This window comes from Bos javanicus, chromosome 9 (genome assembly GCF_032452875.1).
Source record: "Bos javanicus breed banteng chromosome 9, ARS-OSU_banteng_1.0, whole genome shotgun sequence".
Lineage (NCBI taxonomy): Eukaryota > Metazoa > Chordata > Mammalia > Artiodactyla > Bovidae > Bos > Bos javanicus.
The window spans coordinates 3100789-3117698 of NC_083876.1; the positions used below are offsets into that span (position 1 = coordinate 3100789).

Consider the following 16910-nt stretch of genomic DNA (forward strand, 5'->3'; position numbering starts at 1 on the left):
TAATTGGAAATATTATAAGCCACTAAAATGTTAAGCTTAAAACATAACATTGTTTTATTTTTGTCAACAGGATTTAAAATTCATATATTTTTGTTTAAAAGTTCAGTTCAGTCGCACAGTCGTGTCTGACTCTTTACAGCCCCATGGACTGCAGCATGCCAGGCCTCCCTGTACATCACCAACTCCTGGAGTTTACTCAAACTCATGTCCATTCTGTCAGTGATGCCATCCAACCATCTCATCTTCTGTCATCCCCTTCTCCCCCACCTTCAATCTTTCCCAGCATCTAATTATTAATTATACATGCAATCAAAATCTTTTCTCATATTTCATCCTTATGGCATTAGTCTTGCAAGGAAAAGACTCTTGTGGTGTCTGAAGTTGCTTATGAAATTTGCTTGTAGCTATTGGTGAACACATACACATATAAAAGAAAATTGAAAATTATTTTTTTTTAAATTGTATATATCTCAAATATAATGAAAGGATTCTTAAGTGGGGAGTAGAATGGTGGACATTATTTTCATAAGTATGTAACAGAAGTTCTCAGTGCACTGATGTAGAAGATCCTATTTCCCAAAATACCCCAACATTATTTTCTATGTCACATACTCTTCTTACTATCTTATTTCAAAATTTTCCTAATTGAGGGTTGGGGCCTATAATTCCCCATTGAGTGTAAGCAAACTACAACTATGGGGAAACAATGCTCTGTGGCTTTTAAGATTAGGTTTAAAAAGGCCATACAGTGTCTAGTTATCTGAGGATGGTTAGAACCCAGCCATCATGCTAGGATAAAGCCAAGCCATACAGAGGAGTTATATTTATGGTTCTGGCTGATAGTTCTGGCTGAGGGCCTACTGAACAGCCAGGATCAACCACTGCATGTGTGGATAAGGCAGTTCTTAAGATATGAATATGAATTCATATTATTAATTCATATATGAATTTTACCAAAATGAAGTTAGTCATTTGTGGGAACTCCTAAATCACTTTCTGGTTTTAATTGAATATTAAATCGAAATGTTAAAATATATACAACAATATAAAATAACCAAATAATGAAGAAAATATTTTTAAATAACTAAAAATGAAAGCACAATGTTCATAGGGAGGATTCTGTCAGAATAATATAAAATGAAACTGACTTGTGTTTTTGAGGTTGTGGTTTATATTTAAAATGGGAAAAATGAACAAATCCAAGTTAAGTAGATTTTCTGATGTTCTTGAGTTTAAAAATTACAATACATTAATTAGAAATTTATTCATACTCTTCAAACAGTTTAGTAATGTTGAAATATATTTTAAAACCATTTCTTTGTTTGTTAGATTCATATTTATCTTTATAATATCAATGCATTGAGTACCATTCTGACATGGCTTTGTTCAACACTTGTTGACATCAGTTTCACAGTTTTGACTGAGGAATCCTTTTGGGCATTCCCAGATGCATGCTGAGTTTTAATTTTGACTAATTGCTCCTTTCCAACAAGACTGAGAAATACAAAATTCCAGTGACTTCTCACAGAATAGACTTTAAAAGATCACACACACACATACAGAAATAAAGAAACTATGAACATAGACATGTAGCAAAACTTAACAAAGAAAGTCTCTAGAGTTCACAAAATCTTCTTAAACACATTTATCATTATATAATTTATGCCTCATAGAATTCAGGCATTGCAAATAGATAATCCAATAACTTTAGCAAGTGTATACAGCTTTTGAGTCACCAGCAGGATCCTATTTTAGCTCATCTCCATTACCAAAACAGAGCTCTTTGTCTCCAACTCCAATTCCAGCCTCAGGCAACCATTAACCTGTCTCTACACATTCAATTTCTGCAACCATAGAAATAGAATGCTACTATATATTGTCATTTGTGATTGGTTTCTTTTGCTTAGAATACAGTTTTTGAGGACTTTTCATGCATGTATCAGCTCCAATACTTTGGCCATCTGATGTGAAGAGCCGACTCATTGGAAAAGACGCTGATGCTGGAAAAGATTGAGAGCAAGAGAAGAAGGGGACGACAGAGGTTGAGATGGTTGGACGGAATCATTGACTCAATGGACATGAGTTTGAGCAAACTTTGGGAGAGAGTGAAGGGAAGTCTGGTGTGCTGCAGTTCATGGAATCACCAAGAGAGTAGAGCACAACTGAGTGACTGAGCAACAACAGCATTATTCATTCAGAAGTTGGCAAACATTTGGGTTGTTTCCACTTTTAACATATTTATTGAGATACAACTGACATAACATTATATTAGTCTCAGTTGTATAACATCATGATTCAGTATATGTATATATTGTGAGAGGATCACCACTGTAAGTCTAGTTAACATTCATCACTACACACAGTCACTGCTTTTTATTTTATATTTTTTCTCATGATGAGAACATTTAAGATCTATTCTCTTAGCAACTAACTTTTATGAGTTACTAATACATTCATGATTATTTGGGTGGATACATATATTTTTCATAGCTCTTGCATAGATATCTAGCAGTGAAATTGCTGATTTATATTGCAATTGTGGCTCAGCTGGTAAAAAATCCACTTGCAGTGTGAGAGACCTGGGTTCTAGCCCTGGGTTGGGAAGATGCCCTAGAGAAGAGAACGGCTACCAACTCCAGCATTATGGCTTGGGGTAATGCCATAGACTGTATAGTCCATGGGGTCGCAAAGAGTTAGACACGACTGTGTGACTTTCACTTTCATTGTAATTTTATAAGTAACTTAAAAAAAAATTCTCAAATAGTACTGCAACGTAGACGTGCCATTTTACCTTAACACCAGCAATGTATGGAATTCCTATTGCTTCACATTCTTGCCAACATTTAATACTGTCCGTTTTCTTACACCTATTCTAGTGGATGTGAAATAGTATCTCAATTCAATGTGTATTGCCATGAGAAAGATTTTGAATATTTTCTCATTTATTAGTCATTTGTATATATTTTATAATGACATTTCTCTTCATACATGTATAGCTTTTAAATTGTGCTATGAGTTTTCTTATTGAGTAGTGAGTACTCTTTTCATATTCTGAATACAGTTCTGTTATTATATGTGTGACTTGCAAATACGCTTTTCTTCTCTTGCATTGAGTTTTCATAAAAGTGAAAGTGTTAGTCACTAGGTCATGTCCCACACTTTGCAACCCCATGGACTGTAGCCTGCCAGGATCTTCACTGCATGGGATTTTCCAGGCAAGAATATTGGAGTGGGTTGCCATTACCTTCTCCAGTGGATCTTCCCTACCCAGGGACCCAACGCTGTTCTCCCTCATCACATGAAGAATATTTAAGTCTGAGCTATATACTCACACGCCGAGTGCTGTAGGTGCATCCATGTAGACCCCACAGACTTTTCTTATTCTCATTTAACAACTTTTGGATATGAAAAATTAAATCTAAATTAACATTTTTTCTTTCATTTTATTAAGTCCAATTTGCAACTTTTCTTTTATATATAATGGTTTTGTTATTATATCTGAACACTTTATCTAACCAATAGTGTAAAGATTTTTTTTCTTATGATTTATCAGAACTTTTTATCATTTTAACACATAATTTTGAGCTAAATTTCATTGAGTCTTTTTTTTTGCATTAAGTTGATATAAGGACATAATCTATATATATGAAAAATGTGTTATTTAATATATATGTATCAATATGATGCATTACATGTTGGTACAATAGTCGAGATTTTTTTAACTATTCTTTTTGTATTTAATTGTTTTTTTCACTAATGTGAAAAATCAATTGATCATAAACATCAGTTGACTTCTGTCAATATAGAGTTCTCATTCTTTCTCACAAGCCTATGTAAATTTTGGTAGTCAGCAAACTTTGTCTTTTCTTTTTTTTTTTCAATCCTGTATAAAGTTTCGTATAAGCTAGTCAATTTCTTCAGAAAATCTTGCTGGACTATTGACAGGGATGGCAATGAGTCAATATTCTAAACTGGGAATAATTACCATCTCAACAATATGAAATTCCAATCAATGAATTCACAATATCTCGCTATTTGTTTAGATATTCTTTCTTTTCTTTTCCAATGTTATATCATTTTCAGTTAAATTCTTCCATTTATTTAGTTAAATTTATATGTAATTATTTTATCATGTTAATACTATTAGAAAATATTTTTTTTACTTTTATATTCAAAATTTTGTTGTGGTATATTAAAATACAATTAATATTTGCATTTTGTCTTGTATCCTTGAAACTTTATAAACTCAGTCACTAGTCCGGTAGTTCTTTTCTGCATTTCTTAAGGATTTCTATATATGAGCTTATGACATCTGTTAATAAAGGTAGTTGTACTTCTTACTTTTCAATCTGTGTGTTTTTCATATTTCTTTTCTCTCTATCCAAGCCTGGAGAATCCTGTTCAACCTTGACGAGATAGTGAAAGTGGCTATCCCTGTCGTGTTCTTGTTCTAGAGGGAAAATATGCCAGTATCACTTCATTCAGTTCAGTTCAGTTCAGTCGCTCAGTCGTGTCCGAGTCTTTGCGACCCCATGAATCGCAGCACTCCAGGCCTCCCTGTCCATCACCAACTCCCGGAGTTCACTCAGACTCATGTTGCTACCTACACAATGTTCTCAGATGTTTTATATCAGATTGAGAGAATTTTGTTCTCTTTCTAAGCTATTTTAGAGTTTTTATAATGAATGTGTGTTGGATTTTATTGATGGTTTTTGCCCTGGTTTTGTGTGGTTTGTTCTTCATTCTAGTGATACGGTGTATTACATTCATACTTTTTAGATGTTAAATCAGTTTTGCATTCCTGGGGGAAAAAAAAAAATTCCACTTTGTAATTTTTCCACTTTGTAACAAAAACATGCTTTTTATGTTGTGCTCATATTTTGTTGAGGGTTTTCGGTGTATATTCCATAATGAATTTTTGTATTGTGTTTTTGCCTGCCATTTGTATAAGGGTAGTTCAGTTCAGTTCAGTTGCTCAGTCGTGTCCGACTCTTTGCAACCCCATGAATCACAACACACCAGGCCTCCCTGTCCATAACCAACTCCCAGAGTTCACTCAAACTCATGTCCATCGAGTCGGTGATGCCATCCAGCCATCTCATCCTCTGTCATCCCCTTCTCCTCCTGCCCCCAATCCCTCCCAGCATCAGAGTCTTTTCCAATGAGTCAACTCTTCACATGAGGTGGCCAAAGTACTGGAGTTTCAGCTTCAGCATTCATTCCTTCCAAAGAACACCCAGGACTGATATCCTTTTGAATGGACTGGTTGGACCTCCTTGCAGTCCAAAGTACTCTCAAGAGTCTTCTTCAACACAACAGTTCAAAAGCAGCGATTCTTCAGCATTCAGCTTTCTTCACAGTACAACTCTCATATCCATACATGACCACTGGAAAAACCATAGACTTGACTAGACGGACCTTTGTTGGCAAAGTAATGTCTCTGCTTTTGTATATGCTATTTAGGTTTGTCATAACTTTCCTTCCAAAGAGTAAGCGTCTTTTAATTTCATGGCTGCAATCACCATCTGCAGTGATTTTGGAGCTCCCCCCCACCACCAAAAAAAAAAAGTCAGCCACTGTTTCCCCATCTATTTCCCATGAAGTGATTAAGACCAGATGTCATGATCTTAGTTTTCTGAAAGTTGAGCTTTAAGGCAACTTTTTCACTCTGCTCCTTCACTTTCATCAAGAAGCTTTTTAGTCCCTCTTCACTTTCTGCCATAAGGGTGGTGTCATCTGCATATCTGAGGTTATTGATATTTTTCCCAGCAATCTTGATTCCAGCCTGTACTTCTTCCAGCCCAGCATTTCTCATGATGTACTCTGCATAGAAGTTAAATAAGCTGGGAGACATTATATAGCCTTGACATACTCCTTTTCCTATTTGGAACGAGTCTGTTGTTCCATGTCCAGTTCTAACTGTTGCTTCCTGACCTGCATATAGGTTTCTCAAGAGGCAGGTCAGGTAGTCTGGTATTCCCATCTCTTTCAGAATTTTCCACAGTTTATTGTGATCCACACAGTCAAAGGCTTTGGCGTAGTCAATAAAGCAGAAATATATTTTTTTCTGGAATTCTCTTGCTTTTTCCATGATCCAGAGGATGTTGGCAATTTGATCTCTTGTTCCTCTGCCTTTTCTAAAACCAGCTTGAACAACTGGAAGTTCACAGTTCATGTATTGCTGAAGCCTGGCTTGGAGGATTTTTGAGCATTACTCTACTAGCGTGTGAGATGAGTGCAATTGTGCGGTATTTTGAGCATTCTTTGGCATTGCCTTTCTTTGGAATTGGAATGAAAACTGATCTTTTCCAGTCCTGTGGCCACTGCTGAGTTTTCCAAATTTGCTGGCATATTGAGTGCAGCACTTACAGCATCATCTTTTAGGGTTTGAAATAGCTTAATTGGAATTCCATCACCTTCACTAGCTTTGTTCGTAGTGATGCTTTCTAAGGCCCAGTTGACTTCACATTCCAGCATGTCTGGCTCTAGGTGAGTGATCATACCATCATGATTATCTTGGTCATGAAGATCTTTTTTGTACAGTTCTTCTGTGTATTCTTGCCACCTCTTCTTGCCTCGTAACATGTGTTCAAAAGTCTCCCTTTCTCTTCTACTTTTTGTACATTTTGAAAGGATTTTTATTAACTATTTGGCAAGTTGGCATCCAATTTCTATTTCCTCTTGAGACAATTTTAGTAATTTACATCTTTCCAAATTCACCCATTTCATTTAAATAGTCTAATTTCTTGGCCTCATGGTGCTCATAGTATCTCCTTATAATGCTTTTAATTTTTAATCATAATTATTTATGTCTCCATGTTAAATTATGATTTTGTTAATATTTGCCTTACCTTTTTTATTTCTTGGTCAGTCCAGCTGAAGCCACGTCAATTTTATTTTTCTAAAAAGAAAAAAAGTGTTTTTTCCCATCATTTTTTTATCAGTTTTAATGATTTTTGCATAAATCTTATTGTTTCACTATTTTGTGTGTTTTAGGTTCAGTTGCTCTTCTTTCTCCAGTTATTTAAAGTAGAAACTTTAATATTGATTTAAGATTATTTTTTCTTTTTTAATGTAGGGATTTAGAATGATAGATGTCCTTGCAAACATTTACCTGTACTTTGCAAAATTTCATGTGCTGTGTATATCTGTATTCAATTTTAGTTTCTTCTTGACTCAGGTTATTTTATAAATATGTTTTATTTCCAAATATTTAGAGTTTTCTCATAATTTTTTTTGGTAGTCAACTTCTTTTTTAATTCAGTTACGATTGGAGGGTGTATATCATATGATTTTTTTCCTTCAGATTTATTTTTACTGGTTTTGTGTCCACAATAATTTATATTGTGTATTGTCCATGATCATGTATATATTGTATAATGGCTATCAATAGCAGAGTTGTGTCTGCATACTGGGCATTGGATGCAACATGAGTGAGCACTCCCTAAAGCCTGTGCCTTAGGAAAGGCAACTGCCTTCCTCTAGTGCCTACCCTAAGATCATGCAAAAAGAACAAATAATGTAGCCATGGTAAGGCCCAAGTCTGGCAGTTTAACAGTAAATTTCATGACTGGATAAACAAACACCTGTTTCATTGCAAAGTTGAGATGCCTTTGTTGGATTCCTTGTGGCACATTATTATTAAGCACCTCCTAGTGGCAATAACAGAGATGGCAATGGCAACCCACTCCAGTACTCTTGCCTGGAAAATCCCATGGACAGAGGAGCCTGGTAGGCTGCAGTCCATGGGGTCGCTAAGAGTCAGGCATGACTGAGTAACTTTACTTTCACTTTTCACTTTCATGAATTGGAGAAGGAAATGGCAACCCACTCCAGTATTCTTGCCTGGAGAATCCCAGGGACAGAGGAGCCTAGTAGGCTGCCTTCTATGGGGTCGCACAGAGTTGGACATGGCTGAAGTGGTGTAGCAGTAGCAGTGGCAATAAAAGGTACCTGCAGTACTGGCCTGACATCCTTTGCCATAACTGTTTAACCTGGTATTTCAAAAGCAAAAATTATTCTTTTATTTCCTATTGGGTAATGGGTAATGAATGAGTCTTTAGACAATTCACACTTGCTTGGAAGAGATGAATAGAGAAACATTTGAAGTCCTATTAAAAAGGACATAACTTGTCTCCAGAAATTTTCTACTGAAATTTTAAAAATTTATACTTCAAGTTCTCAACTTTGTCAACCAGATATTATATAACCCAAGGCCAACAATTATATAACATATTCATTGAAAAAAAAATTGTATAAAATCCATTAATTATTATGTGAACAAGAGTATCAAGAAACAGCCACAAAAAGTTGTTATTTAGCAACAGTATAGAAACCAAAAGAGAAAAAAAAAAAAAAAAGGCAACCAAAGCAAAACCTCACTTAGAAGATATGATATCAATTAATTGATCATTGATTTGAAGTTGAAGTTTGAATTCTGTGCTCAATTCTGAAATATAAAGGCATAAAGCAGCATAAAATGCTGAATGACCACACCATTGACATTATTATAATAAAATAACTCAATTTCTAATTTCAGGGCAGTAGTACCTGAGTAATTATTTTGATTGCAAGAACAAGAATGAATATAAATTCCTCAGTGTTGTAATGTATGAACATATTATCTTATTAATAATTATAAGGAATGACAGATGATTACATTTAAGACATCAATTTTAATTAACATTATGGTAAGATTTTGTTTGAATGATACTCCCTCTTATGTGTGTATTTTAGAAAATCTTTAAGACAAACTTAGAATTTATAAAATGTCATTATTATCTAGTTTTATAATTGAATTTTAACTTAAAAACCTAGGTTTACCAGATGTTAAGCAACTTACAACATGTCACACAGTTACTTAGTTAATGGTGGATAAGTAATAAAAATGGATGCATTCTACTTAACCCTATTATACTTAACCACAATATATACCTACTAGATTAGTTCTGTAAATACAGATAAAGGGCATGAAGGCACAGAACCAAAAGTGGCCAGAAGTGTTGAGGAGGGAGTCAACCAGATTGTCAGCTGAAATCTCACTAGAAACAGCCACGATTTGGGAGTCAATGTGGTGGAGACAGTAAGTCAAACTATTATTCCAAAGGTTTCCTATAATCTAAAGCCATCTTCACCTGCTGTATGTGCTCTAGCCAATGAGATTCCAGCAGAAATTTGAGGTATTCAGTTCAGGTCAAAGCCTTTCCATCTCTCACCTTTCCTGTATGGGCCACCTGGAAGCCATGTGTGCCAGCTGGTACACCTAAAATGTTTCATGAGGTTGAATCCCTGAGTCTCTACTTGGAAAAATTTATCAAGAGATGGGAATATCAGACCACCTGACCTGACTCTTGAGAAATCTGTATGCAGGTCAGGAAGCAACAGTTAGAACTGGACATGGAACAACAGACTGGCTCCAAATAGGAAAAGGAGTATGTCGAGGCTGTATATTGTCACCCTGCTTATTTAACTTCTATGCAGAGTACATCATGAGAAATGCTGGGCTGGAAGAAGCACAAGCTGGAATCAAGATTGCCAGGAGAAATATCAATAACCTCAGATATGCAGACGACACCACCCTTATGGCAGAAAATGAAGAAAAACTTACAGAGCCTTTTGATGAAAGTGAAAGAGCAGAGTGAAAAAGTTGGCTTAAAGCTCAACATTCAAAAAACTAAGATCATGGCTTTTGATCCCATCACTTCATGGCAAATAGATGGGGAAAAAGTGGAAAAAGTGGCTGACTTTATTTTTTGGGATCTTGAAAGGATTTGAGATACATGCTTATTCAACTGCTATAGCAGAAAAGGTTGGAAAACAGAGTTTGTAGAATATTTCAGTTGCTATTTACTGCTTTTGGTAATATGGTAAATACATAAAAAAGATAGATATACTATAGATTGTCTGCACACAAGTATAATAATAGATATATTGAAAATATTGGGGACCACTATTAAGAAAAAAAAATAAACTATGACTATTTGTGGGCACGCATTGTTAGAGCCTAGAATAAATGGGTTCTCTTTCTGTTTCTTCAATGTATTAAAGTGTTTTCATGAGTTTCCATGTGAAAATAAACCCCTTTAAATCTAACTATGGAGCATTAAAAAAAACCTGTTCAATGAAAAAAAAATTTTTGGAGGGTAGATGCAAAAGCAGGTGATGTATATTTTCATTTTAGATTGATGAAAATATACATATAACCATGCACATATAACACACATAACCAAAATAATTTAAACTAGGATATTAAGAAGAAATCCTATTAAATTAATCTCAAGTATATTTTATTTAATGCCAATGATAAGGGGTTTCTAAGAGCAAACTAGTTTCTGCTATTCTAATAAGGTGCATATATCCAAAAAAATCACAATATGTGGAAGATCGTTTTATACTGCTATGCTTTATTATTACTTCATTAAGTTCCTTTGGTCAATCCTCTAATGAAGTGTTGAAAATTTCTAAAGTAACTCTGGAGAAAATAATGCACAGCAGTTAGTTGAACATTTTATTCACGTTAATTCATTTTAGTCTACTTTCATGCAAGAATAAAGCTATTATACTCTAAGGATAGGCAACACAAAGACATAACAAAATAGAAGAATAATTTTCCTTTCATTCTTATGGGAAGCAAAAGAAATGCTTGCTAGGAGCTCTGCTCAAGAACAAGAAAAGTGAAATAAACAGTAAATAAGAGAACTGAAGAAAGATAGCTAACTTGTTGACTTATGTTTGATTACAGCTTTAAAACTTTGTCACAGTGAAGGATTGCTTCAAAATAAGAAAGGATATTTGATGCAAACATTTAATATTCATACATGTTGAAAGTCTATTGAAAGATGATATTTAAGTGTTTCAGATAAATATAAAATAGATTTAAGTTATTCACTTTATGTATGCTTTAAAAATACCATTTAAATACTCTTTTTCTCATGTTATTAACTCAGTTTCAACCATGTATTGCATGACATTTTAAGAGTTATTAGCCTTGTTAAATTCCTGAAATGTGCCTCTCACTACTCTGAACTTCTACTCAAATCCCCACAACAAGGATTGAACCCACAACAATGAGCTGAATCTTTAACATTTTCTTTTATAGCAAGTATCTGTATTATTTTGCTCTAAAAATCTAGAAAGTAATTATTTTACACTTTGAGGTCTATGACATTTCTTGAAACACGGTACTTCTGTTTCATGGAAAAAGCTATATGTAAATGCCTGAGAATGGTTGTGTTCTTTGCTTGAATTTCCTTGATAAAAACAGACAGTTTTTAAAATACACTTTATTAGTTATTATTATAGAAATTTTGTGATACAAACATTGCCATTATGCTTATTTATTACAGACTAAATGTTTATGCCCCCAACATTCAAATTTATATGCTGATACCTTACCCTAATGGGCTTCCCAGGTGGTACAGTGATAAAGAATCCACCTGCCAATGCAGGACACTCAGGAGATATGAATTTGATGCCTGGGTAGAGAAGATGTCCTGGAGGAAGAAATGACAGCCCATGGACAGCGGAGCCTGGTGGGCTCCATAGGATCCCCATAGCTTCACAAAAAGTCAGACACAAGTGAGCATACACACACACAATGCTACCCTAACGTGATACTATTAAGAGGTAGGGTCTTGGAACGCAATTGGGATTAGACGTGCTCATGACAACGGAGACCTCATGAGTGTGGTTAGTGATTTATAAAATTCACAGAGAATTTTCTTCCTCTCTCTGTTGTGCACCATGTGAGGATATCAAGAAGAGTTGGCAGTCTGCAAACTGGAAGAGGACCTTCACCAGAACTCACCATGTCCATACACTGATCTTGGACTTTCAGTCTCCAGAACTGTGAGAAATAAATTCCTGTTGTGTTTAACTACCCAGTCTATGGTATTTTTGTTAGAGCAGGCTGAACTGACTGAGGCATCCATTATTGGTGAGGTAACTGAGGCACAGAGAAGGTAGTCAGTAAATACACCTATTCCTGTGTCATTCATCAGAAACTGAGTAGTGTCTTTAGGAAGCACAAAGTGCAAGACTGCATTAGAGAAGGACACAAAGATACATGAGTCATGCCAAGAACAAAATAAGTCACACAGGAACAAAGGGATGAGTGCTAAGTCACTTCAGTCATGTCTGCCTCTTTGTGAAAATGTGAACTGTAGCCCACCAGGCTCCTCTGTTCATTGGAATTCTCTAGGCAAGGATATTGGAGTAGGCTGCTATTCCCTTCTCCAGGGTAGCATCCCAACCCAGGGATCAAACCCACATTTCTGATATCTCCTGAATTGGCAGATGGATTCTTTACCACTAGTGCTACCTGGGAAGCCCTTAAAATAAATAGTCTCCCAATCCAACTAATTCATTGTGAAGGAGATCAGCCCTGGGATTTCTTTGGAGGGAATGATGCTGAAGTTGAAACTCCAGTACTTTGGCCACCTCATGCGAAGAGTTGACTCATTGGAAAATACTCTGATGCTGGGAAGATTGGGGGCAGGAGGAGAAGGGGATGACAGAGGATGAGATGGCTGGATGGCATCACTGACTCAATGGACCTGAGTCTGAGTGAACTCCGGGAGTTGGTGATGGACAGGGAGGCCTGGTGTGCTGTGATTCATGGGATCGCAAAGAGTCGTACACAACTGAATGACTGAACTGAACTGAATTTTCAACTTTGAAGTAGCAGGAAATAGAAATTAGGATGGTGTCTAAAATGCTGTGTTAGTGTGTGTGGAGACTGTTGTTGTTGTTGAGTCTCGATGTCATGCCTGTTTGTGACCCCATGGACTATTGTCCACGAGGCTCCTCTGTCCATGGAATTTTCCAGGCAAGAATACTGGAATGGGTTGCTATTTCCTTCTCCAGGGAATCTTCCCGAACCTTAAAGGTTCAAACAGGAATCTGTTTAATCTCTGAACTCACCTCAACATGCAAATCCCAGATACATGATACTGGTTGCTTAGGGCTGGTGCACTGGGATGACCCAGAGGGATGGTATGGGGAGGGAGGAGGGAGGGGGGTTCAGGATGGAGAACACGTGTATACCTGTTGTGGATTCATGTTGATGTATGGCAAAACCAATACAATATTGTAAAGTAATTAACCTCCAAATAAAATAAATAAATTTATATAAAAAAAAACTTACACATTTCTCAAAGAAACTGATAAAACAGAGAAGTAAAATCACAGTTGTGAAAAGTCACTATTTCAAAAGAAGACTTGAAAAATAGGGTGATTTATTCACCCTTATATGGAGCAGAGATACTGCTAGAAAGAGAATGCAATAAAAATCTACAATTTATGATTCATAGATCAAAATTAGTTGTTTTAAAAAATTAAAAATTAAAGCCAATCTTTTAGTAATTCTTATCAAGAACTGGTATCTCCTGCATTGGCAATTAAATTGTTTACCACTGAGGTACCTGAGAAGCTGTGTAGAGGGTGTGCATGCACACATGCTGAGTCACTTCAGTTGTGTCCAATTCTTTGTGACCCTGCAGACCATAACCCACCAGGCTTCTCTGTCCATAGGATTCTCTAGACATGAATATTGCAGTGAGTTGCCATGTCCTCCTCCTGGGGATCTTACCAACCTCGGTTTCAAACTTGCTTCTTAGAACCCAGATCATATTCTGTATTTGTTGTCCAGGCACTAAGTCTTGTCTGAATCTTTGCAGGCCCATTTGTTGTTCAGTCACTCAGTCATGTCCAAATCTTTGCAATCCCTTGGACTGGAACATGCCTGGCTTCCCTGTCCTTCACTGTCTCCTGTAGCTTGCTCAAACTCATATCAATTGAGCCAATGGTGCCATTCAGCCATTTTGTCTTCTGTCATCTGCTTTTCCTTCTGCCTTCAAACTTTCCCAGCATCAGGGTTTTTTCTAATGAATTGACTCTTTGTGTCAGGTAACCAATGTATTGGAACTTCAGCTTCAGGATCTGTCCTTCTGGTGAATATTCAGGATTGATTTCCTTTAAGATGGTCTGGTTTGATCTCCTTGCTCAAACTCATGTCCAGTGAATTGTTGATGCCATCCAACCATCCCATCCTCTGTTTCCCACTTCTGCCCCCTGCCCTCAATCTTTCCCAGCAACAGAATTTAGGTGTGCATTGAAAAGAGGGACATAGTTCATATGTTCTAGTGTGCAGTTTTAGGTTTGGATGCAACAGACTAAGTACTATACATCAGCCAAAGTTTTTACTTAATATGTGCAAGTTTTCTTAGTAAAGAAATTGTATTTCTAGTTAGAGAACTACTTTCTTATTATTATTATAAATTTATTTATTTTAATTGGAGGCTAACTACTTTTGAGCAGCACCAAGTTGACACTAACAAAAAGAAAAGGGAAAACAATCTGCCATTTATTCTAAAACTGTCAACCTCAAGCTCACAATTAGTGGATCTTCAATTAGATAGGAAAGTAAAGCCTCTACATATCTATTTTCACTTTCCTGTTTAATCAAAGCCTTAAATTTTTGAACAGGGATCTGCTTAATTTCTGAAAGTACCTCAATATGCAAATCCCAAACAAACTTACATGTTTCTCAAAGAAACTGAGAAAACAGAGAAATTAAATCACAGTTGTGAAAAATCAGTATTTCAGAAGAATACTTGAAAAATAAAATAGGGAGATTTCTTCACCCTTTTATGGAGCAGATATGCTGCTAAAAGTAGAATAGAATAAAAATCTGCAATTCCTGATTTACAACTAAAAAATGAGATTTTTTACAAAAATAAAAGTTAAACTCAATCTTTTCATAATTCTTATTAAGTGAGAGAATAGATCTGCTTGAGATTAAGGGCATTGAAATGGTGATTTATATATGCATATTTGATTATATGCAAAGAAAGTATTATGAAGTATAATAAAACAACAATTTTATGCTAGGAAAAACTAAAAAATAATGTACCAAAATTATCACAGATAAATTCAGAATGGATGAATATACTAATACATAAAGTCACTCAGCCATGTCCGAAACTTTGTGACCCCAAGTACTATACAGTCCATCAAATTCTCCAGGACAGAACACTGGAGTGAGGAGCCATTCCTTTCTCCAGGGGATCTTCCCAACCTAGGGATCAAACCCAGATTTCCCACATTGCAGGCAGGTTCTTTACCAGTGGAGCCACCAGGGAAGCAAATATACTAATAAAATAACATAAATATAAAGAAAAAGCATAACTATAAAAATAGTTATATAATTATCTAAAAGTACACATATCCTGAATTTTCTGAATTTTTGAAGTCTGTGAAAATTGCAAAATAAGGTTCATTATGCTGTAGAACAACCACATTCAAAGGAAAAAAATGTCATATGACAATTGAACTTTTCTAGTAGCCACTTTAAAAAATATAACAAAATAAATGAAATTAATTTTAATAATAGTTTATCCCTATAGATCCCAAGTACAATTATTTCAATCATCACTAATATAAGATACTATTAACATTATATTTTAAATTTTTTATATGAGCTTTGTAGTTAAATTGAGAAATATGTCTTTTGCACTTATCACAGTTAAGTGGCTGGTTGGCTCTGTCTGGATAGCACATTTCTGGAGCACAGAAAATAATATGAATGTTCCAGTTTCATTTCAGAAAATTATTCTGAAATTGAAGGCAAATAGCCTATGTCGCATCCAGTTCCATGCTTAAGGATGAAAGGCTTTTGAATGAAATACAATAAATTAAACTACATTATTACTGAAAAGTAGTAATAAAACATAATCAAGTTAGGTCTATTTAAGATTAAAATTCTGCTTCAGTGACTACACTAAAGCATTGGACTGTGTGGGTCACAAAAAACTGTAAAAAAAATTCTTAAAGAAATGGGACTACCAGATCACCTTACCTGTCTTCTGAGAAATCTGTATGCAGGCCAGGAAACAACAGTTAGAATTGGATATGAAAGAACGGAGCGGTTCAAAATTCGGGAAGGAGTATCTCAGGCTGTATATTGTCATCTTGCTTATTTAACACCCTGCAAAACACTAAACTGGATGAAGCACAAGCTGGAATAAAGTTTGCTGGGAGAAATATCAATAGCATTATATATGCAAATAACACCACCCTTATGGCAGAAACCTAAGAGGAACTAATGAGCCTCTTGAAGAAGGTGAAAGATGAGAGCGAAACAGCTGGCTTAAAACTCAACATTCAAAAAATTAAGAACATGGCATGTGGTCCCATTACTTCATAGCAAATAGATGGGAAACAATGGAAACAGTGATAGAACTTTTTTTCTTGGGCTTCAAAATCACTGTGCATGGTAACTGCTGCTGCTGCCACTGCTGCTACGAAGTCACTTCAGTTGTGTCCAACTCTGTGTGACCCATAGAGGGCAGCCCACCAGGCTCCGCCGTCCCTGGCCAAGAAATAAAAAGACACTTGGTCCTTGAAAGAAAAGCTATGACCAACCTAGATAGCATATTAAAAAGCAGATGCATCACTTTGCTGACAAAGCAAAGTGTTCCTCTAGTCAAAGTGGTGATACTAATGATAAAGAACCTGCCTGCCAATGCAGGAGACATAAGAAACTCAGGTCTGATTCTTGGGTTAGGATGATCCCCTGGAGGAGGACATGGCAACCCACTCCAATATTCTTGTCTGGAGAATCGCATGGACAGAAGAGACTGGCAGGCTACAGTTCATAGGGTAGAAAGAGTTGGACATGACTGAAAGGACTTAGCCCATATCACATGATTTTTCCAGTACTCATGTATGGATGTGAGAGTTAGACATAACAAAGGCTGAGCGCCGAAGAATTGATGCTTCTGAACTGTGGTGCTGGAGAAGACTCTTGAGTGTCCCTTGAATAGCAAGGTGAGCCAATCAGTGAGTCCTAAAGGAAATCAATACTGAATATTCACTGGAAGGACTGATGCTGAAGCTGAAGCTCCAATATT

At 35.9% G+C, this 16910-nt stretch overlaps 1 protein-coding gene across 1 annotated transcript in view; it reads right to left on the reverse strand.

Annotated features, from left to right (window-relative positions):
• The window catches only part of EYS (eyes shut homolog), a 280871-nt gene that overhangs the window by 89791 nt on the left and 174170 nt on the right, over positions 1-16910 (reverse strand). The window contains 1 exon segment of the mRNA XM_061428706.1: positions 1312-1534. Coding sequence (XP_061284690.1) covers positions 1312-1534 — 223 coding nt within the window.